The sequence below is a fragment of the Amblyomma mixtum genome, chromosome 5 (assembly GCF_055824585.1).
Source record: "Amblyomma mixtum isolate Tamu chromosome 5, ASM5582458v1, whole genome shotgun sequence".
Classification (NCBI taxonomy): Eukaryota; Metazoa; Arthropoda; class Arachnida; order Ixodida; family Ixodidae; genus Amblyomma; species Amblyomma mixtum.
The window spans coordinates 61,157,810-61,183,678 of record NC_143016.1 but is presented as its reverse complement, the minus strand read 5'-3'; the positions used below and the strand labels follow the sequence as shown (position 1 = coordinate 61,183,678).

General features: G+C 49.4%; 2 protein-coding genes across 3 annotated transcripts in view; both read left to right on the top strand.

Moving 5' to 3' along the window:
- LOC149342390 (organic anion transporter 3-like) overlaps window positions 1–2,563 on the top strand; it is a 43,276-nt gene extending 40,713 nt beyond the window's left edge. For both annotated transcript variants that reach the window (XM_089544665.1, XM_089544664.1), the window contains one exon: window positions 1,709–2,563. In XM_089544665.1, the coding sequence (XP_089400791.1) occupies window positions 1,709–1,756 (48 nt within the window). In that variant the 3' untranslated portion in view covers window positions 1,757–2,563. The remainder of the gene's footprint in view (window positions 1–1,708) is intronic.
- Window positions 2,564–12,520: 9,957 nt separating this feature from the next.
- On the top strand, window positions 12,521–24,554 carry LOC149342389 (uncharacterized). The gene is made up of 2 exons (XM_089544663.1): window positions 12,521–14,984; window positions 24,202–24,554. Exon 1 carries the CDS (start codon window positions 14,103–14,105, stop codon window positions 14,979–14,981), a length of 879 nt encoding a protein of 292 aa, XP_089400789.1. The 5' UTR covers window positions 12,521–14,102; the 3' UTR covers window positions 14,982–14,984; window positions 24,202–24,554.
- Window positions 24,555–25,869: the final 1,315 nt, after the last annotated feature.

Sequence of the window (25,869 nt, the reverse complement as noted above, 5' to 3'; positions counted from 1 at the left end):
TAAGCTACGTGGCGGCAGTGACAGATCTGCGTTGCATGCGTTGGCATTGGCAACGTTGTGACAGAAACGCGGCGCTGAAACCATAGGCCTTCGGCGTTCGTTGTGTTAATTGGCGTTGGCGTTGACAACGTTTTACACTCCGATAATTTCAAGGAAAGGAAATGCGCATAACTGGCTCCCTGGGACAGTGGACGCCTGAATCGCGCTTATAGGTACGTGGGGTAATGAGAGAGAGATGTGGGCTATAGGCATTGACAACGTTGTAGCAGAAGCGCGGTGCTGAAGCCATAGGCCGTCGGCGTTCAATGTGTTATTGGCGTCGAGAACGTTTGACGCTCTCATCATTTTAAGGAAAGAAAGTGCGCATAACTGGCTCCCTTGGTCAGTGGACGCGTAAATCGTGCTTATAGGTACGTGGGGTGGTGATGGAGAGATGTGGTCTAGCCGTATACGTTGGCTCTGACAACGGTGAGCGAACTCTCCCGATCAACCATTAACTGCCACCTGCCAGGCTGGCAGGGTGGGGACTTTAATGTAGATATAAATAAAAACAAATAGGAATTCCTTACCACTCATGTGGGAGAACATCCTGTTCCTTTCGCTCGTAACGCCTCGCACGGCTGTGACAGCCTCGCGAAATACTTGCATAGACATCAGCTTTTAGAACCAGGCTTTGGTGCAGCAAGTCTAGCATATATCCATTTCTCCGTCCACAAAGCTTCAATCATGACAATCACGAAATGTTAGAGGAGTGTTTCTTGAGGAAAGAATATGTCTGAAAAAAAAATATCTGCCTCTCCCGTAACCGAGAGTAGAGTAAGCATGTTTACGGGCATAACATATTGGTTGTAGATGGTACTAGTCAAAATCTTGAAATGGGTCTAGTGTTCAATGCACCACACCAAACATACTGTGCACTGGTCCATGTGGACGCAATCGTTTCCTGTGAATGTCTGGGGAATCTCTTCCGCCCTGCCTCGTCGGCTGTATCCGGTCTGTTTCATCTTTCATCTTTGTAATCGTTGTTTTCATTCCTCGGTTATTTTGCCACTTTGCTTATGTGAGACTTGTGACGTCCCCACTGGATTACGTCACACATAATTGATGACGAATTACTAATTAGTTAATAATTACTGATTAATCACTAAATACTAATTAACATGGCGCTGCCAGGCAGTCCACGGAACGCCACCATACGTTCGGCGCGTTGCCTTGCCCTTTGAACGCAAAGCTTTTTGAGGAAAGGAAATGGCGTAGTAATTCTGTCATCTCGGTGGACACCCGAACCGCACCGTACAGGAAGGGAGGAACGCCACCACCCGTTCGGCGCGAAGCTACCGGAGCTTGTATGCTGGTCCTGTATGAGAGCTTAGATTGTCTCGCTAAATCTCGTATGGATCCCGGATGGTCTCGTTTCAGTGCCCGGATGTTGGCTCTCGGTCTCGGCGCGACGTCCCCACACTGACGACAACGGGAGCTAAAAGCATTTCATGCTTAATAACAAGTTGTCTGTAATTGTACATGCGTGTCTTGCTCGAATTCTTTGCCTCAATCTATCGAAAAGCCGAAACAGCCGATGTGCTGCGCTCGAATTCGGCAATCTTTTTAGTCCTTATTTTCCCCACGTGTGCTCACAGCCCATTGTTTGTGTAAATCTCTTACGGCCTCATTTTTATTTCTCTCTTCGACTTTTTTTTTCTTTCTACAGGATGCGAAATCATCTCCGACCAACAGCGTTCTCCAAGAACGATTGTGAAGTTATATATACCAAAGAAGTCATCTAAGACCAAACCACCAGGATGAAGTGTACGGAACGGGGTCTCATTTCAAAGTTCTGTGATGTCGCCAGTTTCCAGAGACTATTTTCATTCCATGGTTGGTGCTCGGGCCACAACGTTCAGAGTGATCAGCGGTCACACAAGGACTGATAATGCGCAAGCACCGACTTGACCGCTGACCAGACCTGCTTCTGCTGTCGTGAGCAAAGACATTTTGCAAGTAAAGAAAATTAACCGGAAGCCTAAGACGCATCCGAAGGGTGTGCGGAGAATCAGCTGCGTGGTTGTACATACAACGTTTATATCGGCTTACTGAATGGAGCTCGACCACACATTTACAACGGTGACGTTATCTGGGTCTTCTGTCTCGGTCACCCAAAGCTCCATCATGAGGAGCCCTCTAATGAACTCTTCATTTAACGTTCTTCTCCTGTAATAACCGTTGAGGGATAATTTCGTCCTCCGCAACGGCAGTGTTGGTCTACTACGCTACGTCAGTGCACTTAAAAATTCAAGAATAACACTGCAGCTCCCTTGCTCCTGGTGACGGAAAAGCGTTTTCCTGAGAAGCCTACGGTGAGAGGTGGTGCTGGACAGTACCTCCGGAGTCTGTGCGCCTTTCCTTCTGCTGCCTTCCATGAGGCTTCTCACGCCGAACAATGCAAGGGCTTCTCGATGGATGAATGTATCGCGTTATGTGTGTACATGGCACTTGATAGAAGACCATGCGTTCCTATGTAGTCGTATTGGGACCTTCATGAGGATTACTAAATGGATTTGACTTGTTGTGAGGTGCTTTCAGCATTATGCTGTCATGTATATAGCGAAGATTGATTTACGCAGTGGATGTTGTTAGCCGAACAACGCGTTCATTATGTCCTCGAAGGAATGCGGCACCGTGCGGCTACTGTGTAGTTTCACGTAGCTGCTCTTCTACTTCAGCGTGAAGCTTTTACTGTATCTGCCGGGTACAGCTGCTAGATAGGGGGAACCTGCTGCAGGTTGTTGTACCCTCCGTCCCGTCATTGTTACGTGTGCTGTAATTTAGTTCGTGCTTCCTTTAAAAGCAGATGCTGCAGATGACAGTAGACCAGACAGCTTTTCTTGGCATTAAAGGGAAGTCCACGAGCGCAAGGCGCTCGAGTCCAACGCCTGCTCTTGCTGCTGTTGTCATCCGCTCACTTGCCAACCAGCGAGGCCTAGAAGCTGACGGCTCACGCTCGTTGCTCTTTTTTCATTGACAACAAAATTCGTCCAACGGTACAGCAATACCGCACCGTCTCCTGCGCTTTCAACATCAAACCAACGCCTGCCAACAATGCTACCAACTGCTCTTGTCGTGAACGGCCTCTATGCCACATGGAGCCCGCGTTTAATTCAGTTTCATTCATTTCCTCATTTTCTTTCACGAACTAATTACCTCCCACCTTACCTTCCGTTCCTCCTGTCTGCCCCGTTTCCCGCTTCAGTCTTCCTCCCTTCTTTCCGTCCTTCTCCATTCCATGCTTCCTTTCCTTCCTTCAACGTTTTTTTTTGTTTTGTTTTCTGTAACTCAGTTGATTTCACGCTAGCTCCAGCCATTCCGCCTTTAAATTTACGCCGTATCAGCGTTTCGTAATAATGTGGTGCTCTTCACCAGCACTTACAGTGGATGTTTTCGCTCTTGAAATAGCTACGGGCAGTAGTAGTAGCTTTTTACTCCTCGAGGAGAGCAGGATATTAACTTACCCACAAACGCGGTCTAGTGTTGATCGAGAGAGCGGGCATTACTTGTGCATGGGTGTGTGCACCCGAAACTACTCCCTGCTCTTACCGAAGGCGTACGCCGAGCCTGCACGCCTGTTCGTCCCCCGTTTCTCTGCTCTTTCGCATGCAGACGATGACCCGACGACGTGTTTGATCTCACGCATTTGATCTCTGTAGAGCGTTTTACGAGTCAGAACCACCCTTTATTTGTGTCAATGTCTTCTTACTCTCGTCCTCTTCGTCATTCTGTCGTGACACCCGCGTCTTGGAGCACCTGCTCGCTTGTGAAGGCGTTCCGAGGCTGTCGCTCTCGCAAGATTTTGTGGGAGAGGGCGTCTGCGCGAAATCTGCGTGCGCTCTTTGGCCTTCGTGGACGGCAGCAAATGATGGCAATGGGTAACGCCGAGTGCTTGTATATTTATCATGGCAACGTGAGCTCTTTGCATTCTCTTTGCTCTTGCATTCTCTTTGCATTGCTTACAAGGTGAGTTATTATTGAGAAAGTTGGCTTAAAATTGGTTTGGTTTTATGGAGTTTAACGTCCCAAAGCGACTGAGGCTATGAGAGACGCCGTAGTGGAGGGCTCCGGAAATTTCGACCACCTGGGGTTCTTTAACGTGCACTGACATCGCACAGTACACGGGCCTCGAATTTCTCCTCCAAAGAAATTCAGCCGCCGCGGCCGGGATCGAACCCGCGTCTTTCGAATTGAAGAAAGAATATCAATTTGAGTAGTTTAAACACACAAACGATGAATGAAAACGTGGGAAATGAGCTGCAACCAATCAATTTATTTCCTTGCTGAAGCACTGTACACAGCAAGAAATGAATCACAATTTGTATGGCTTCAATGCAAAGCAATACTACAATTAAATAAGAAATTTAAAAGACAAGCCAGTTATGAAAGTTGTTCACATGCCATCATGTCTATGCTATTATAACCGGTACCCTAATCTCTTAAAAGACGTTCAATCTCATAGGTAAATGAATATGTCCTAAAGGGGGGGGGGGGGGGGGGGGGTATATATTGCCACGCCATCTAGCATGACCTACTGAGAGAATTAAGTATTCGCACAGAACACCAATGCAGTACACCAATTGCTTGTAATGTCTTTTCTGCCAACCATGCTTTCTAACACAAAATGCGCGTAGATTCAGGCAAGACAGTTTGAGAGAAGTGGTACGAAACAGTTAAGGATTCCGAACGTGCTGGCCACTTCTTGACGTTAATTGTGGGATATATTGTGGGCTTAGGGCACAACTGCTGTTAGCTTCGGTGCAAAGGGCACACGTCGTGAAGTTTCCATTTTGCCTTAATAGTAGAATGAAACTTTGGTCACTGACAATGTCGAACATGTTGATTGACATTTCAGAATCATAACAGGTTGCTCGTTCAAAATGAAGGACCGGTCATGAAAAAGCAGCTCCTTAACTAATCAGGGCAATGACTTTGCATAAGCCTGGTGAAGGTTTCCCTTTGTTCTGATGACAGTCTTCAGCATCATCTATATTATAAAGGACTCCAGGTGCAGCCACACTTACAAATTTCTTTCAGCGGCAAATATTTCCACATTCTCCCAAGCAATTTCACGCCCTGGTTGTGCATGTTCTGCTACAGCAGCTGTTCGATTCCTGCCGACATAACTGCGATGCTTTCAGACGCCTGGGTATGTTTCTAGCTGTCTCCCCCGATGTAGACCGAATTAATCGTCGCAAGGTAAACGATTCCAGGGAACTACGAACGAGGCAGAGAATCTTCAACATTTGAAAAAATCCCCGCGCAATTTACTAGATAACACGTGGGCAATATTCACTTAGTGCGTTTTGAAAACTCCTGCCCTTAGTCTGGAATGTACAAGGTCGTCAACTCTTAGTACGAACACGCGAGTGCGTGGCCTCACTCTGGAGGGCCACTGCGTACGACACGGCCGCGCATCGAAGTGAAGTGGTAGATGGTGTAAAGCACCACGTTCAGGTCCAACTGCTCCTGCGTCACTTGGCTGAGATGAGCGGCCGTGCCGGACGCAGTGGCCCTCCAGAGTGGGGCTACGCACTCGCGTGTTCAGCGTGGACGACCTTGTACATACGGAACCACTGCTCGCTTCAACTAACGAATGCCTCGGGGACTGTAAAACAACCGTGCCTGGATCGTATTTATGACCCTGGCACCACGTTGTAATGAATTCACATTATTAACTTGCATATCCTCTGCGCAAATCAGGTTGAATGCTCGAAACGTATGAGTGCACAGATGCCTACTCACCCAACCCATAAATTACGCGAAATGAAAGCGTATTTATGTCGATTAATTATAACAAGACTTTGCGGAGAAAGCTGGAGCGTCTTCGAAGGCACTGCAAAAGCGCGAGCCCCCAAACAACGCAAGCACACAAGAGTCCTTTCACCACGAATCAAGCGATCACAACGCGTCACGCAAAAGCCAAGGTCACATATACGCTGAGAATGATGCAAAACGCCTGCATGACCATAGGAAACTTTACCACACCACCTAAAATTGAAGCGCGACCCCCAAATCACACGTCCAGGCGTTGACGGGTCGATCAAACAAGCAAACGATGCAAAAACGGCGGCCCAAACCCCGTCCGACAACAATAAACGAAAGCAAGGCAATCCATGGGTGAAAATAAGGCTTTGGGCCGGCTTTGCGTTATTTCCACCACCTCGCAATAACGATTTGGCTTGGATTTCCGTTATTCTGACCCGGTCGCAATAACGCCGGCCGTGCCGCCGCGTTCGTCGCTGTCGTCGCCTCGCACACACTATTCGCGCGTGCACACGCGCAACGCTGGTGGCACGCGCCATAGAGAAACATACTTACGTAAAGAGCGGACACTCCCATAGGGCCCTGCGGCCGAGCTTCTACACTGCCGCCAGCGCCCCGAGCGGGTGGTCAGACCGCTGATTTCGTCCTCCGAGATTTTAGGCGGACCGCGTCCAACGTTGCCGCGGCTCGATTTCAGTCAACGTTGGTTTCAGTTTCGTCGGGGGGGGGGGGGGGGGGGGGGGGGGGTCAGACTGCTATGTTCGTCCTCCGAGATGTTAAACCCGCGCGTCAACTTTGCTTCAGTTCCGGTTTCGATAGCAATGCTTTCGATTCTGATTTACGTTTGGCTATTGAAATATTCAACTACATCTTCTAGGTGCAGCCCCAGGGCTTTAATATTTCATTTCTAACCATGCCATACATATAAACGTGATGAACACTCGTATCGCAGACTTTCACTTGAAATACACCAAGCTTCTCGACGAACCTACACAAGCTGAATTAGTTTATGCAGGTTGAAATAATGCAATCAGAGCTGTTCTTAATTTTGTGCCGTCATTGAGTCGCCTCTTTCAGTTGCAGACATAGAAGGGAATGGTTTCACACAGAGTTTATTTTTTCGCGTTACAATTTTGAACAGTACAGAAAAAAAAATACTTGATAACACACACATTTTATAGAATACATCATGATACAAAGAGCAACAAGAAAGAAGTTATCGTAAAGCCGATGGCACCACGTCACGAACAAAAAACTATTGCACATACGCTCTACGGGTTTCTCATCCAAAACATCACCTGTGCGAACAGGAGTTGTGTCATGTGCTTCTTTGCAGCAGAGAGAACCAAGCAAAGATAATTCGCGCACCAACTTAGCACAGCCGCACAGCTGCCGCCGGTGACAGAAAAACGAAAGCAGACGACGCGAAACGAAGTTGTAAACGCTTTATTGCGACAGACAAAAACCGAACTCGTTGAAATTACGGAAACTTTGTGCAAAGAATGTTTTCTATGTATAACATTAATAACGTGGTCAAGAAAGTTCTTTTAAATAAACTGCGCTGCCCCCTACACTCCTCGGTAGAGGGCTCGTTTCTCCGGTGGGTGCTAGATGGCGCCACGAGTAACACTGCAGCGAATCTTCCCGTTTTGGTTCTCCGTCGCTGCAGACGATGGAGATTTTCAAATAATTCTGACCGAATCAGGCGAGTACCCCACCTAAATGTAATAAAAAACTAAACTGATCACTCAATGCAACCTCTGTGCAAAATTTGAGCCCGAACAAACGTACGGTTACGCCGAGAGATTTTTTTTCGATGTTCTCTGGTTTACGCAACACGCGATATATGGATACGGACCGCTTAGATACAACCCAATGGACGTGTGATAAGCTGTCGACCTTTGAAGCAGAGTGGAAGCAACATAGGCCGCCTGGCGGGTGGTCAGACCCTTTTTTGCTCGGCCGCGAAACAGCTTGAGTGTCCGCTCTTTACGTAAGTATGTTTCTCTATGGCACGCGCGGCGCTCCGCTGTCTTCCTCCTCCGCTGTCCGACGCGCCACTGTCGACACTCCGCGAAACAAAAACCCGACGATTCCGTGTGCACACTACAAAGGGGCTGTGCGTTTTGTGAGATTAGCGAGGGAACTCAAAACGCGATTACTTTATACATCTCTTCTGTAAGTTGACAAGCAGTCTTCAGCATTCACCTCACCCCTGTCATCCGTATACCTAGAATGCGTACAAGTCATTGTCGCGGACGAACAGCCAAGCTTTCCTCCCTGCCCCTGAGCAACTTTTGGAACCGCAATATAACCACGTATGCGTTGTTTTAATTCACAACAATTCTTAAGCAAGCCTGCTTCAAGAGCTGCAATGACAACAAACGACGTATGGGCGGTTGAGGTGCATTTTATTGCGAAAGCAATACTACGCTCATGAACGGCCTTTCGCGTAGCGGCGGCCGGTAGCCACGTTTGACCTTTAGAATGACCTCTGACGTCATACCAGGATGAGAGATGGGCTACTAGCGCTGCAGGAAACTGGGGGAAATCAGGTAAAACTGGCCGGATACCAAAGTTTCTATAGCGATAGGGGTGAAAAATGCAGGGTGGCCACGCTGGTGAAAAGGAATATAGCAACCCTAGAGCACGAAGTGAGTACGGGGGACATAGAAGCGGTAATGCTAGAAATGATTACGGGACGCAAGAGAGCAAAAAGCATATTTCTGCTTAACATCTACAGCAACCCGAAGCAGAAGAAAATGAAATTCGGAACGATATTTAGAAAAGCCATCAAACTGGCCGGCCAGAGCCCGTTGGTGATCGTGGGGGACTTTAACGCGGCACACCAGGAATGGGGGTACGCGAGGCAAGATCCGAAGGGCAGACATCTCCTTGAGGAGTCCCAAAATCTCGGACTTACCTTGCATACCGACCCATGTGCGCCCACTAGAGTAGGTAGCAGTGTAAGTAGAGACACCGCGCCGGACCTCACCTTCAGTAAAAATGCAGGCAGGGTAGAATGGGCAAACACCAGAGAAAATCTGGGTAGTGACCACTTCATCGTAGCTACGAAGTTGGGAGAAGGAATCAAGCTACGGAAACTCAAACAGGCGAGAATAGTGGAATGGGACAAATTCCGGGAGATTCGCAGAAGCCACAAAGCTAAGGAAATTGGAGACATAGGAGACTGGACAAAACAGCTGAGGGAAGATGCCAGGCACGCGGAAGCAGTAGCTGAATGGGAAGATGCACCGGAGACAATGGATAGCAAGCTAATGAGCATGTGGAAGGAGAAAGAAAGGCTCGAGAAGAGACTCAAGTCTCAAAAATGGAACCGAAATTTAAGGCGTTGGTTAGCCAGACACACCAAGGAAATGGAAACGTATGCTATTAAACTAAACGAGCAAAATTGGTACGCCAGGTGCGACGAAATGGAAAGGGGCATGAGCCTAGCAAAGACGTGGAATATATTGCGGCATCTCCTCGACCCGGGAAAATCTAAACAGGCAGCGAGCGCTAACCAAGTGAAAGCGAGACACGCTTTCCAGGGGACGGACAAACAGCTGATGGACAGGCCCAGGGACATTTACATAGGGGACGCGACAGAAGTACGACAGGCAGAATATGGAGGAGCGGAAAATGAAGATCTAGACGCGGACATTACGGTAGCGGAGATCAGAGCAGCTATCGCTGAGCTAAAAAATCGCTCGGCCCCTGGCCCGGATAAAATATCCAATGTCATGCTCAGGAATCTAGACAACGACTCGATAGATGCAATTGCGCGGTACATGAACAAAGTATGGACGGAAGGTAAATTGCCAGAGGAATGGAAGCAGGCAGAGGTTGTTCTCATCCCCAAGCCGGGAAAAGAACCAAAATTGGAAAACCTAAGACCGATCTCGCTAACGTCTTGCGTGGGGAAACTCATGGAGCACGTAGTGCAAACGAGGTTAACGAGATACATGGAAGATGGAAACCTATGGCCGCACGAGATGGTGGGCTTTAGACCTAAGCTCAGCACGCAGGATGTAATGCTCAGACTTAAACATGACATTGTAGACAAGAAAGGATTAGATGCCAAGGTGATCCTAGGTCTTGACCTCACGAAGGCCTTCGACAACGTCCGACACAAGGCGGTGCTCAGAGGTCTGGAGGAGGTAAACGTGGGCAAGAGAACATACGACTACATCAAGGACTTTCTCCAAGGGAGGAAGGCGGTGATTAAATTCCACGACGCAGAGTCCCCCGGCATAAGGCTGGGCAGCAAAGGTACCCCGCAAGGCGCCGTACTGTCCCCCTTCTTATTCAACATAGCGATGAGAGGTCTCCCGGCCATGCTGAACAAGATCCCTGATCTAAAATTCAACATGTACGCGGACGACATAAACATGTGGATGAATAACGGAAGCGACGCGGAAATTGAGTGGAGTCTTCAAAGGGCAGCAGACGTAGTGGTGAAGTACGCGGCCGAAAGAGGCCTGGCGTGCTCACTGCAGAAGTCGGAGCTCTTCGTGTACAATAGCAACAGCAGGAACAAGAGAGACGTAGAAATTAAAGTGGTGGTGGGAGGCCTGGAGGTGCCCAGGGTCGAGGAAATTAGGATCCTAGGCATGTTTATCAACAAGAAAGGCAACAACAGCAATACCATAAAGAAATTAGCGACATATGCAGACCAAGTGGTAGGCATATTCAGGAGGGTAGCGGTAAAAGGGCGAGGACTAAAAGAAAGGAATCTCCTGAGAATGTCGCAGGCGTACGTAATAAGTCGGATCTGCTACGCGACGCCGTACCTAAACATGAACAAGGCAGAAATAGAGAAGGTAGATAGAATATTGAGGAAATGCGCCAAGCGAGCTCTGGGACTTCCGATATCTACGTCGACGGAGCGGCTTGAAAAAATGGGGGTACACAACAGATGGATTGAGCTGGCAGAGGGGGTGAGGATATCCCAATTAGAACGGCTCGGCCAGTCTGAAACGGGCAGGACAATACTCGAATGGGTAGGAATCCGGCCAGAAAGTAGCACGCACAAGATGGTAAACATCCCGGCAGGAATCAGGGCCAAGATATGCGTCCCACCTATGCCGCGGAACATGCACCCCGTGTATAACAAGGAAAGGCGAGAACATAGGGCTAAGGCCTACGAGAGGAAGATGAAGGAGCGACCGGCAGACCAGGTGGCGTACGTAGACGCGGCGTGCGGACAGCACGGGGCGGCTGTATCCGCTGTGGTCGACGGGGCAGGAGTACCAACGGTAGCGGCTTCGAGCCGCACGAGAGATGCCAATGCGGCGGAAGAGTTGGCGATAGCGCTCGCTTGCGTCGGTACCAAGGCCACGACGATTTTAAGTGACAGCAAAACTGCAGTAAGAAACTTCGCGAAAGGAAGAATCTCGGAAGAGGCCAAACACGTCCTCGAGGCGAGGCCGATATAACGTAACATAGAGATAATATGGATCCCAGCGCATGAGTCTATTGCAGGAAATGAGGCTGCACACGAGCTTGCCCGAGCTCTCTATCACCGGGCGGCCGCAGAGCAGCCCTCCCGCATAGACATGAAAGATAGCCTAATTTCATACCACGAGATCACGGAACATTATAAGCTGAGCAGGAGGGTCTATCCGCCGCCCGACCGTTCCCTCGCAAAAGAGGAGGCAATTGCGTGGAGAAGATTGCAAGGGGGGAATCATATAAGCCCCTTCTGGGTATACATAACAATCTCCAAAGAGGAGAAAGACCAATATTGTATAACGTGTGGGGAGAGGGGCACTCTCGACCATGTCATATGGGAATGTGCTGGAAGCCCGGGCGCCGAGCAAAATATAGAAGATAGAGAAGCCTGGGAGACCTTGCTGCGGAGCGAGGACCCCGTTAAGCAGCAACAAGCCACCCGCCTGGCGGCTGAGGCCGTGAAGAGACAATGTGTCTTCACCAGACCTTAGTTTGCGAGGCTCCTAAGTAGGGCTGGCTCCCTTAGGCCTGCGTGCCGGGGGGTCCAAAAAGGAGTCTCATTTCGGTGGAAATAAACGTTTTGATGATGATGATGGGCTACCAAGTCCAGTCGTCGCGCAGCGGTGGCTAGTAGCCACGCGTGACATTTAGAATGACCTATGACGTCAAGCCCCGTCTAGTGACGTCATAGCGGGACGTCATACAAGGCTGAGAGATGGGCTACCATGTCGAGTCGTCGCGCAGCGGCGGCCGGTAGCCACGCGTGACATTTAGTATGAACTCGGATATCATGCCATGTCTAGTGACGTCATAGCGTGACGTCATAGAAGCTTGAGAGATGGGCTACCATGTCGAGTCGTCGCGCAGCGGCGGCCTGTAGCCACGCGTGACATTTAGAATGAACTCTGACGTCATGCCATGTCTAGTGACGTCATAACGTGACGTCATACCAGTGTGAGAGAGGGGCTACCAATTGCAGTCGTCGCGCAGCGGCTGCCGATAGCCGCGCGTGACCTGTAGACGCGGCACACTGCGTTCTTTCTTTAGACACGGCGCGCCGCGTTCCTTGCGCCTTTAGAGGCGCTGCGCTCGCTTTCGCAACCTACCAGGCTTAACGAAAGAAAAGCCCCTGCCAATTTTTTCCATGCCTCACGTGACCTAAACGCATGTACCCCGGGGTTAAACCCCGGGATACATGCGACGTTTTTTCGACGACATTGTGGCAAACACCACTGTGCAAGGAGGTATGTGAGAACAACGACGCTGGCCACTCTTAAAATCAGGAAAGTTTCACTTCGACACCATTGTACAAATTTTAGCACGCGCGCTTAAGTATCTATAAAGATTTGCGAGCCCGAATGCGTGCCGTCGCGTACCTTTGGACGCCCGCTCAGGCGCGGACACCAGCGACTGCGGTTGTCTTCGACACATTCGCTTCATAGAGGAAGCGCAGGCATTATCCAAGATTGGGCCGCGTTCTCCAACAAAAGCGACATTTCAAGTCTGATGAAGCGTTTTTTTTTTTTTTTTTCACGAAAATAACATTTCCGTGCCAAAAACACTGCGTCGCTCGTCGGCCATGGCGGTCATGTTCCAGTCTCACCGGACACCGCACGTCAAAATCTAGCCGGTCCTGATCGGCGGCGGCGGGTGTTATTAAGGCGAAAGCCTTTAATGCCTCATACTGTCGTTAGCAGACGCGTCGGCAGGCGTGTCGACAGACGCGTCGGCAGGCGTGTCGACAGACGCGTCGGCAGCCGTGTCGACAGACGCGTCGGCAGATTCGTCCGCCTTTCGGCGTCACTGCTTAAAAGGCTCAAGGTTCCAGCATGAATACAGGCGCATCTACTGAATGCATGGGCTTCATAAATTAAAGGAGTAAGGTCAAGAAAAGGAAAATAAAAAATAAAAATATGAAAATAAACGAAAATAAAAAGTAAATAAAAATAAGATCTGAAAATAAAAATTAAAAATAAACAAGAAAACGAGCAAAAAATAAATAAAAACAAATCATGAGAACTAGAAAGTAAATAGAAATAAATAGTGCCCAGGAAACACTCTCGGCTTGCAGCACTTGAGAGAGCGAAAGTGCCCCCTGAATTTTTCTCGACGCTGGGCGTCAAATCTGCGCCGTCGTGCGAAAATCGCCTCAAAAACGCTCCATGTATTCCGGGCTGTCGTAGCTATCGTTCGCTTGACGAATCCGAAGCCGAAACAGATTGAGAGAAGAAATTCAATTGTGGTCGTAGGCGAATACCACGTGGTGAAACATGTGTACTAAAGTTTAGCGCATCATTTAAAAGAAGAAAACATGCAACTAAATGTTCATATTACAAGGGTAAAAGAGTAGCGCAAAAAAGGAATTGGACTCAGAAATACGCTTTTTCCCGTTCAACTAAAATTAGGCGTCTGTGCTCCTTTACAGCTCAATGAATTACTAAAAACACGGGGTTTACTTGTCAATACCGCAAGGCCATATGCGGGGCCTCATATATGCATGCTTACATTTTGATATGGGAAAGAACGCACGGCGTACGGCCACGGCCTTCGCCGGCTGAGTACCGTGTGCAGAAGAAGAGGAGGCGCGGAGGGAGCGCGAGGGAGCGAGCACGCGCAGAAGAAGAAAATGATTGAGCGACGCCGGTCGGTGCTTCGGTTGCTCTTCGGTCCCAAGGGTGGTTTTCTCCCCGCTACATATTTTCGGTTGCAGCGGTGGGACTCGCTCGCTCATCATCGCAGCCTCGGTCATCGCAGCCTCGGTCGTCGCAGCCCAGATCATCGCAGCCGCGGTCATCTGAAACACGCGGCACTTGCAGCAAAGGCCAGCGCAGCCACCAACCATGGACTCGGGGCCCAAGAAGAAGAGCATACCGTTAGTCACCGATGAATGGAGGCTGTGGGGCCCCGAGGACATGGTGCGATGCCCGTTCGACCCGTCACACCAGGTGCTTCGAACGCAGCGGGCCAACCACATGCGCTTCTGCACGAGCAGGATCAGTGGCAGCCAGCGCGTGACAGGGGAGCCTCAGCTGCCGCCGCCTGACGAGAACTGGGAACCCGACATCGTCCCTGGCCAGCCGGGATATGTGCCACTGGCGTCCCCACAGCAGCCAGTCTTTCGCGAGGTGAACAGCATGAGCCATTCTGAAAAGAAGGCGTACTACGCCGAACTGCTGAAGCAGTACAAAGGTGCTAGCGGGGAGACAAGTCAAGAAGAAGACAAGGGACCGAACAAAGACGAAGGTTGTGCGTCCTCCTCGAATAAAACCGCAGACTGTGCGTCCTCTCCCAAGCAAGTGGTCGACTCCGCTTCGGCATGCGGCGTTGCGCCCAGCGCCGCCACAGCCATGGACGCGATGCGCAGCGACAAAGGGGAGGTGGACCGTAGCAAGAGCACAGTACGCCTGCTCCCACAGCAGCCCATCCAGCCGACACTGGTGGCCCCAGTTCATCCCCAGCCATCGATGAGAGACAGCGAGGAGGAACAGCTAGCCACGTCTCCCGAAGACATCGCCGCAATCAACCAGTTGCGGACGCTGCTAGAGACGATGCAGGTGGCCACTAACTACGACCCATACGCGGATGAGGCATCGTATCAGGCCGCCGGCAGGGGCTCGGCGATACCAAGGGCTTCCGTGCACGGTTGGATCGTGTCGCCGGACGGCCAAGGAGGCATCTACTACCATTCGCCGCGGGGCCGCGGTCGGCCTCTGTACTGAAAAGTGAGCGTCCTTCTCTTCAGCCGGCCCCTGGAGGATTGTCCCCTTCGCAGCGCAGCGTGGCTTTGTTCGGAAAATTAGGAAACGAGCGTCCACCGGCAAACAAAATTGTGTACAGGCAGGACTTGGCAAATATTGGATATTAGCAATATTGGATATCAGAGCACGATACTCTGGCGACGTAGACAGACCGTTCTTTCCCGTAACCATATATGCATGTTTACAGAGCACTGTAATAATGTCCGTCATGCTGTACCCGCGCAGAAAATTAATCGACCAGCTATTGCGGAGGGTCAGATAAGATCGACCGCAGCGTATCTTACTTTATTCTATTTCTAAGCCAGATTAATAGCAGCGGTATTTAGGCAATGTTGTAATATCGCTAGATATTAGCGAAAATTGAATTGCGCATTACCAAAACGTTACGTGTGACATCGCGGAAATGCTACGGCGGCGTCTGTGACTATGACTGCGTTGAAGCTTCGGCTGGACCAGTTTTTTACTCTAGAAAGATTTGCTCTATGAATGGTTCACATTAGGTGCTATTATGCGCAGAATTTTTGTCTACTTTTTTATTAAAACATGTGATGAAATTTCCTGATTGTTTCTTTTCTGACTCAGCTGCGAGCAAAAAACAACTTAATTTGTTTCATAAGGACGACTTGATCGCAACTGCGGAGCTTCCCGAAATTTCCGGAGTCCTGCACTATGGCGTCTCTCATAGTCTGAGTCACTCTGGGGCGTTAAACCAATACCTCCTAGAAAGTCTTTCTAGGAGGTATTGGTTAAACCCCAATAAACAAACGAAAGCAACCATTTTAACGAGACAGCATTAAATGTCCCGTTCGGCGGAAACCGTCCGCGTGATTGGAAAATCGTGATTGGTCGAGAGCATAGTGACGTAGAAAAGCAGTTTTTCTCAAGAGAAAAAAATTGGCAGTGGCTTGGCTCTGGTTAAACCGGGTAAATTGCGTTAGCAATGGTGCGCGCGTTCTTCTGGCGATTATTCGGCACGTTACTTTCTGGTAGCATTGCGGCGTTACCGAGCAGTCAGGTGTTGAGATTCATCGGTGACCGATGACGTGGAACCACTCTGCGATGTAGAACGTTGTCGCAGAGCTGCATCCTTAGTGGTGGTGAACAATATTTATAGTGTATTAAATTTTTACAGAGAGGTGATTGGAGTAGGCCCTATTGGCCCTTTCCCCTAACAATACTAGGTGGAGCCCCTATTCCGGTGCCCCATTGGCAAGCAACGCCGCCCGCGTCCGGTGAACCAAGGCCTTTTGGGTCTTTAGGTCCTGACAGCCGAGCAGGGCCGCGTCCCAGTCCTCTCTGGTGGGGTTGGGGTTTAGGGGGATAGATGGGTTTGACTGACACGCCCAAACCACGTGCAAGGTGTCAGCCACCTCCCCACAGAACTCGCACGTGCCATCAAAGGATGTGTGGAAGTGTTTAAGTACCGCCGGGCACAGTTCAGTTTGGAAGAACTTCTTGTTGGGCAAGTTGGTGCATTGCTTTGAAGGAATCAAGTTGCGCTATAAAAAAGAACAGCCACAGGAAAAAGCAAAGAAGACAGACAGAGCGCAAACTATCAACTGAGTTTATTTGTTTGAAAGTGCCTTATATAGTCAGAATCACAGCAAAAGAACAAGGGGAATGAGAGAGGGGATACAGCCAATCAAGTCCTGGTCAACAACAGGTGTGCAGAAAACGGTGATAAATGTGTAAGCGACACTTCTGCCAAACTGTACAATAAGGAAAACTATTTTCTGCGCACCTGTTGTTGACCAGGAGTTGATTGGCTGTACCCCCTCTCTCAATCCCCTTGTTCTTTTGCTGTGATTGACTACATAAGGCACTTTGACACAAATAAACTCATTTGATAGTTTGCGCTCTGTCTGTCTTCTTGTCTTTTTCCTGTGGCTGTCTTTTTTATAGCGGAACTTGGTTCCTTCAAAACACAGTACAGTGTTAGTGAGAATTTTGATGAGGAAACGCTCGTTAGCGCGATCCAGTCTCTTACAAGGGACCGGGTAGCGCCGGTGCTCCTCCTTGTAGTAATCGGTGATGTGTTTGAATGTAAGGGCCAGATTGCCTGATTGGGAGTAGGCTTCCAAGGACAGGAAGATAGCCCGGGGAGAGAGCGCGTAAAACGCTTTGAAAGGTGATCTTCACGCTGCTCTGGCGTCTCTTGTGCACGCTGTCGCTTTCTCGCTTCTCCCTGTCGCTGCCACTTCTCCTTAGAGGACTGCACAGCAAAGCATTCACGCCATGGCAAACGCGCATTGATAGACGCTTTACAGCGCGGGAGCATGGGCACCGCCATATTTGGTCGCGTGACCATCCCGCCGCGCTATCAGGGAGTCCACAGAACTAGGGGTGTGCGAATATTCGAAATTTTCGAATATATTTCGAATATTATATTTTTAGTATTCGAATTCGATTCGAAATCCAAGTATTCGTGTTGTTTCGAATATTCGACCCAACGCGAATATTCGTATCTAGCCGAATATTCACTGTGAGCACCGGCGTGCATTTCGGTCCGCAAGCCCTATCGACAGATATATAACAACATGGCGGCGCCTACACGGAAGGAAAATTCTTTCTTCCTCCAAGGGCCATGCCGTAGCTGACTGCGCTGGTGAGCTTTTTTGTGGCTATATCTGCGAAGCTGGTATAGTCAGAGCTGTGCACGAAGTACCTCGCAATACGTGCCAGGTCAGTGCCAAGTGAGAGGGCACTTTCTGAAGCTGGTATAGTCAGAGCTGTGCACGAAGTACCTCGCAATACGTGCCAGGTCAGTGCCAAGTGAGAGGGCATTTTCTGAAGCTGGTATAGTCAGAGCTGTGCACGAAGTACCTCGCAGTACGTGCCAGGTCAGTGCCAAGTGAGAGGGCATTTTCTGAAGCTGGTATAGTCAGAGCTGTGCACGGAGTACCTCGCAATACGTGCCAGGTCAGTGCCAAGTCATAGGGCATTTTCTGAAGCTGGTATAGTCAGAGCTGTGCACGAAGTACCTCGCAATACGTGCCAGGTCAGTGCCAAGTGAGAGGGCATTTTCTGAAGCTGGTATAGTCAGAGCTGTGCACGAAGTACCTCGCAATACGTGCCAGGTCAGTGCCAAGTGAGAGGGAACCTTCTGAAGCTGGTATAGTCAGAGCTGTGCACGAAGTACCTCGCAATACGTGCCAGGTCAGTGCCAAGTCATAGGGCATTTTCTGAAGCTGGTATAGTCAGAGCTGTGCACGAAGTACCTCGCAATACGTGCCAGGTCAGTGCCAAGTGAGAGGGCATTTTCTGAAGCTGGTATAGTCAGAGCTGTGCACGAAGTACCTCGCAATACGTGCCAGGTCAGTGCCAAGTGAGAGGGCACTTTCTGAAGCTGGTATAGTCAGAGCTGTGCACGAAGAACCCCGCAATACGTGCCAGGTCAGTGCCAAGTGAGAGGGCATTTTCTGAAGCTGGTATAGTCAGAGCTGTGCACGAAGTACCTCGCAATACGTGCCAGGTCAGTGCCAAGTGAGAGGGCATTTTCTGAAGCTGGTATAGTCAGAGCTGTGCACGAAGTACCTCGCAATACGTGCCAGGTCAGTGCCAAGTCATAGGGCATTTTCTGAAGCTGGTATAGTCAGAGCTGTGCACGAAGTACCTCGCAATACGTGCCAGGTCAGTGCCAAGTGAGAGGGCATTTTCTGAAGCTGGTATAGTCAGAGCTGTGCACGAAGTACCTAGCAATACGTGCCAGGTCAGTGCCAAGTGAGAGGGCATTTTCTCTGGCTGGAGGAGTCGTTTCAGTTAGAAGGGAACTACTTCTGTCTGACCATGTGGTGCAGCCGGTTTTCCTTCACGACAACCTTTTACGTCATCCCAGCAACGCGCTTTTGTGCTGATGGCAAGCTAGCCTTAATGAATGCTGTGTACTAGCCATCTCTGATATTTCCACTCTTCTAAGAATAATGTTCGAGACTTTGATACATTTTGTGCAGCCACACACACCTTTTGTGTTCATTTAATCATCGATAGTTGAACTGTGATGTTCTTGGGTGCCGAAATAAATGTTTTGTAGTGATTAAATGCGTCTGTCCTTGATTATTCGATATTCGATTCGATATTCGGAACTAAGTATTCGTATTCGATTCGTATTCGAAAATTTTGATATTCGCACACCCCTACACAGAACGCCATCGCCCGTTCGGCTGCACGCCTTGCTCGTTGGCAAATTGGTTTTTGAGGTAAGGAGATGTCTCGTGTATCTCGGTGGACACCTGATCCTCGCCGCAACGGGAAGGGAGGAAGATGGCAGTGAACGAAGACACCGTATTCACTAGACACGCCTTTATTCATTCCAAACCATCGAGCTGGCATGGCGGAGCGGCTGGCGTGCTCGTCTCGCACTCCGGAGACCCTGGTTCGATTCCCCAACTCGACCAATTTCATACTCGGTGTTTTTAAGGCGAAAGCCTTTAATGGCTCATGCTGTCGTGACCAAAACGTGTTAGCAAATTTGTCCGCGTTTCAGATTGGTCGAAATGGTCGTGACGTCACTGTGCGCGAATTTTGACGGGTGTCCACCGAAATATGCGAGACAGTTACTGCGCAACTTCCTTTCCTCAAATACAATTTTCTACTGGTGTCCACCGATTTATGTGAGGCAGTTACTGCGTAATTTCCTTTCCTCAAATACAATTTTCATTTTCTTCATTACGGCCCTTCTATCTTCTTTCACTCCCCTTCCTCCCTTCCTGTACGGTGTGGTTTAGGTGTCCACCGAGATGACAGAGAATTACAGCGCCATTTCCTTTCCTCAAAAAGCGTTGCATTCAAAGGGCAACGCATCGGGCCGAACGGGTGGTGGCTTTCTGTGGACTCCTTGGCAGCGCTACAATACGCTGTCGCGTTCCACTCCTAAAGGCAAAGAATAAGCGTCATTAATTGGGAGTTAATTAATGCACCACCAGAATGTGAAGTGAACAATCGCGTAGCAGAATGCAGCACTTAGGCTTCCGCCTTTCACCAATTTAGCCGCTAAAGTTCCTCGTAATTTTTTTATTTCTGTGGTCTGACTAGAAATTAGGCTAATTGCTTAACCAATATCATTCGAATGCCATCGATGCACTGCGCGCCAATGCTGCTAACGCCGGCTTCAAAAGCCGGAAGTAGCGGAACTCCTCCTGGCGCCTTCTGTCGTAGACAGAGCAAACTGCTCGGCGCCGCTGCCCGGCGTGGCGCGCCGACGGCGCTGCCATCTGGCGGAACGCGACTGAAGCAATTCTTACTATTACCTAGAGGGAAAGCTGGCAACCCGTCTATGGGAGTTTGCATGGAGGCCCCTCGAGACCACTTCAGCCACCATGGGCGCTGAAAGCATCATGGTTATCATGGGGCGCTGAGCTACCGACTACCGAACTACAACTATTGGCCAAAAAATTATAAAAAAAATAAAGCTGTTAGATAACTACGATTGTCCTAACATTCAATATCCTGCCTGTAAATTGCAACAAACGAGCACAAAATCATGTAAATGCAAAGTTTCCCAAAATATGACATGGCTAGCTTTCCTATTGGCCAAGTAATGAACACTACAAAAGCTAATGTTTCGTAATTAACAGGCGCATTTTTAAAAGTAAATATGTTTTCAAAAAAAATGTTGTTGCTTAGATACTTTAAGAGGTTTTTTAATGGCATTTCGGAAAAGTGAAACCTTTTGTTGACGTCGTGTGTCTATGTGTTTTTACTACTACGGTTTTTGCACACTGCGTTCGTGCGAAAGTCGTCTGCGCACACACGAACAACGTTTTCGGAATGAAACGTCTTAGTAGTGCCACTCTATGTTCCCGAAAAACTTCAACCGTTCTTCAACAAGTAGCTCACCGCCGCATGATGCTTTGAGCGTCCATGGTGGCTGAAGTGCAGCGCCGCCAGCTTTCCCTCTAGGTAATAGTAAGACTCTATATGAACTGTCCTTACCGACCGGGGCTACGCGACGCTACTTCTACATCACTGATGAACGTTCGTTCAGTGCGCGAGATAAACGGAGACCTTGTGCATGCATCTCACTGCGCACAGTAGGCTAATGGCATTACAGGAACACTTATTTATTTCGATCCCGACTGCGCCGGTCGCATTTCGATGGAGGAGAAATTCTAGATACCCTTGCACTGTGCCTCAACCCCCTTAAACCATGAACTTGGTGAATAATGACCAGTAATTAGCGTCCCCAACTAATTTCAACGATGATGTAAAAAGGCAGCATGTGATGGCAACAAGCATGTCAATGTCTGCTAAAAGATGCACCATTGCACCGCCAAGTGACCGAAGAGAGAGCCTACCGCATCACACCCAAAGTGAGCTCGTGTCCCTCAAATTTAGAGCGCAGCTCGTTGGCGCCCGTTTCTGCGTTTCGTGGCGTCGCCGTCGCCGTTGTCTGTTGTAACCAGCAGTGGACACCTTACTCGCAGCTTTAAGCTGCGAAACCAATGGAGCGGGAGCTTGGAAAGCAGAGGGCAAAATGGGTAATTTATTTTTGAGGAAAGTAAATATTGCACTATATGTCTCACACATCTCGGTGGACACCTGAACCAGAGGGAAGGCGCATAACTGCCCTCTTGGAATAGTGGGCACCTCAACCGTGCTTTAAGCTGCGTGGCGGTAGTGATAGATCTGCGCTGCATGCGTTGACATTGGTAACGTTGTGACAAACCCGGCGGTGAAACCATAGGTCTTCGGCGTTCGTTGTGTTCATTGGCGTTGGCGTTGACAACGTTTTACACTCCGATCATTTTAAGTAAAGGAAATGCGCATAACTGGCTTCCTGGGACAGTGGACGCCTAAATCGCGCTTATAGGTACGTGGGGTAATGAGAGAGAGATGTGGGCTGCAGGCATTGACAACGTTGTAGCAGAAACGCGGCGCTGAAGCCATGGCCGTCGGTGATCAATTTGTTATTGGCGTTGTCGTCGAGAACGCTTTACACTCTGATCATTTTAAGGAAAGTGCGCATAACTGGCTCCCTGGGTCAGTGGGCGCCTAAATCGCGCTTATAGGTACGTGGGGTGATGAGGGAGAGATGTGAGCTAGCCGTATGCGTTAGCTCTGACAACGGCGAGCGAACTCGCGATCAACCGTTGACCTGCCAGGGGGGCAGGGTGAGTTGGGACTTTAATGTAGATATAAAGACAAGCAAAGAGGAATTCCTTACCACTCGTATGGGAGAGCATTCCGTTCCTCTCGCTTGTAACGCCTTTTTGGTTGGTTGGTAAACATTTATGAAAACAGTCAAGGGGCCGAAGGCCCAGATCTAGGGGTCGGCCAAGACTCCTTGGAATCTGGCAGCCTCTAGAGCGAGACCGATGAGCGTTCGTTGGTCGTCTAGGGTAGAGCTGCGTAGACGAGCCTCCCAGGTATGTTGTGTGGGTGTTGGCATGTGTTGTCGTGGACAAGTCCAGACCATATGAAGGAGGTCTGCTGGGATACTGCAGTGTTTACACATCGGCATATACCGTTCAGGAAATATATTATGGAATCTTTTGGGATTGGGGAAAGTGTCCGTCTGGAGTTGGCGCCATGTGACGGCCTCTGTCTTTGTAAGTTCTTGGTGCGGACCTGGATAGAGTTGGCGAGAAAGACGATAGTGCTGGAGCAGATCGCGTGAAGTGATTATGGTGTCCTTCCTGACCAAGGCAGGCATGTTGGGGGCGGGGTGATAAGCTGCTCGGAAAGTGAGCCCTCGAGCTAGCTCATGTGCTCCCTCATTACCCTTCAGACCCATGTGGGCTGGAGCCCATATCAGTAGGGTCAGGTGTTTAGGAGGATTTGATACGAGCACGCGAAACGCTTCGACTGAAATACGGCCATGAGTAAAATTAAGAATGGCGCGCTGTGAGTCACTTATGACTACTCTAGCTTTAGAAGTGGACAGCGCGAGAGCAATAGCTACTTCCTCCGCTGTAGTGATATGTGAAGTGCGTACGGAGCAGGAGGCATGGAGAGTCATGTTCTCATCTGTGGCAACCGCTGTTGCAGCAGTCCGAGTAGGATGGTCTGCCGCGTCTGTGTAAAGCACGTCAAGTCGGCCAGCATATCGCTGCTGGAGTGACACGGCCCGAGCTTCTCTGCGATCTTGATGATGAGTTGGATGCATGTTGCGGGGGAGAGGGAGAGTCTTGATGTTGGCCCTGATGGCAGGTGGGAGATTGACCACCGAAGATGGCAGACGGAAGGGAGCGATGCGAAGTCGTTCGAGGGTAGAGCGGCCTGCGGAAGTTAGGGAGAGGCGTTGGCGCTGGGCCAGGAGGGCCGCCTCAATGAGCTCGTCAACCGTGTTGGAGACACCAAGGGCGAGGAGCTTGTCGTTGGGAGTAGAGAGAGGAAGACCAAGGGCTGTTTTGACGCCGCTGCGGATAAGGCAATCCAGGCGGTGCTTCTCCGTGAGCGTGAGACGTAAATATGGAGCAGTGTAAGCAATACGACTTACTACAAATGCTTGAAAGAGACGAAGGAGATTCGCCTCCTTCATGCCTGCCCGCTTGTTGGAAATGCGCCGTATGAGACGGGCTGTCTGCTGTGTGTATCGATGCAAGCGTTGTATTGTGTTGGTGTTGGCTCCGTTGGCTTGAAGGTGGAGGCCAAGAATTCGGATGGTGTCGACCGTAGGCACGAGAAAGTTGTTAACAGTGAGGCGGATATTTGGAGATGTCGGGGGTTTCCGGGTGCTGGGATAACGCACAAAGAAGAGCTCAGATTTTGCTGCTGAGCACTTAAGTCCTTTGTCCGATAAGTTTGTAACGCCTCGCACGGCTGTGACAACCTCGCGAAATACTTGCATACACCTCATCTTTGAGAACCAGGCAATGGTGCAGCAAGTTGAGCATATATCCATTTCTCCGTCCACAAAGCTTCCATCATGACAATCAAGAACTGTTAGTGGAGTGTTTCTTGAGGAAGGAATATATGTGAAAAATAACAAGTTGTCTATAATCGTATATGCATGTCTTGCTCGAATTCGTTGCCTCAATCTATCGAAAAGCCGAAACAGCTGATGTGCTGCGCTCAAATTTCGCATTAGGAACGAACGTAATTGTCGGCAATTTTTTTAGTCCTTATTTTCCCCACGTGTGCTCAAAGCACAATGTTTGTGTAAATCTCTTGCTTTTTTTTTTGTGTAAACCTCTTACAGCCTGATTTACATTTCTCTCCAACTTTTTTTTTCTTTCTACAGGATGCGAAATCATCCTCCAAGAACTATTGTGAAGATATATATACCAAAGCAGTCATCTAAAACCAAACCACCAGGATCAAGTGTACGGAACGGGGACCCTATTCAAAGTTTTGTGATGTCGCCAGTTTCCAAAGACTATTTTTATTCCATGGTTGATGTTGAGGCTCCTACCTAGGTGCTTCCAAACGACGTTAAGCTGGCGGACCAACCCGACCGCGCCACCCCGGGCCACAACGTTTAGATGGATCAACGGTCACACAAGGACTGATCATGCGCAAGCACCAATTTGACCGCTGACCTGGTTCTGCTGCCGTGGGCCGAGATATTTTGCAAGTAAAGAAAATGAACCGGAATCCAAAGAAGCATTCGTAGGATGGGCGAAGAATGAGCCGCGTGGTTGTACGCACGACGTTTATATCGGGTTACCGAATGGAACTCGACCACATATATTTACAACGATGATGTTATCTGCTTTGTCTGTCTTAGTCGCCCAAAGCTCCAGCATGAAGAGGCCTCCAATGAACTCTTCATTTGACATTCTTCGCCTCTAAGAACCACTGACTGATAACTTCGTCTTCCGCAACGGCTATGTTGGTCTACTAGCCTACGTCAGTGCACTTATATTTCAAGAATAACATTGAAGCTCCCTGGCTCCCGGTGACGGAAAAGCGTTTTCCTCAGAAGCCTACGGTGAGAGGTGGTGCTGGACAGTACCTCCGGAGTCTGTGCGCCTTCCCATCTGCGGCCTGCCATGAGACTTCCCACGCCGAACAATGCGAGGGCTTCTCGGATGAATGTATCGCGTTATGTGTATACATTGCACTTGCTAGAAGACCGCGCATTCCTATGCAATCGTATTGGGACCTTAATCAGGGTTACTAAATGGCTGTGACTTGCTGTGAGGTGCTTTCAGCATTAGGCTGCCATGTATATAGCGAAGCTTGATTGACGCAGTGGATGTTGTTAGCCGAACAACGCGTTCATGATGTCCGCGAAGGAGTGCGGCGCTGTGCGGCTACTGTGTAGCTTCACGTAGCTGCTCTTCCACTTCAGCGTGAAGCTTTTACTGTATCTGAAGGGTACAGCTGCTAGCCCGCAGGAACCTATCGCAGGTTCTGTTGCACCCTCCGTCCCGTCATTGTTATGTCTGTTGTAATTTAGTTCGTGGTTCCTTTAAAAGCAGATGCTGCAGATGACAGTAGACCAGACAGCTTTTCTTGGCATTAAAGGGAAGTCTAAGAGCGCAAGGCGCTCGAGTCCAACGCCTGCTCTTGCTGCTAGGCCTATAGCCGACGGCTCACGCTCGTTGCTCTCTTTTCATTGACAACAAAATTCGTCCAACTGTACAGCAATACCGCACCGTGTCTCTGCGCTTTCAACATCATACAAACCAATGCCTACCAACCATGCTACCAAGCAGCTCTTGTCGCGAACGGCCCCTATGCCACATGGAGCCCACATTTAACTCTTAGTTGCATTCATTTCCTCACTTTCTTTCACAACCTAGTGACCTCCCTCCCTACCTTCCGTCCCTCCTGTCTACGCCGTTTCTCGCTTGTCTTTCTTCCATCCTCCTTCATCCAATGCTTCCCTTCCTTCCTTCAACGTTTTTTTAATTTTTTCTATAACTCAGTTGATTTCTCGCTAGCTCCAGCCACTCCGCCCGTA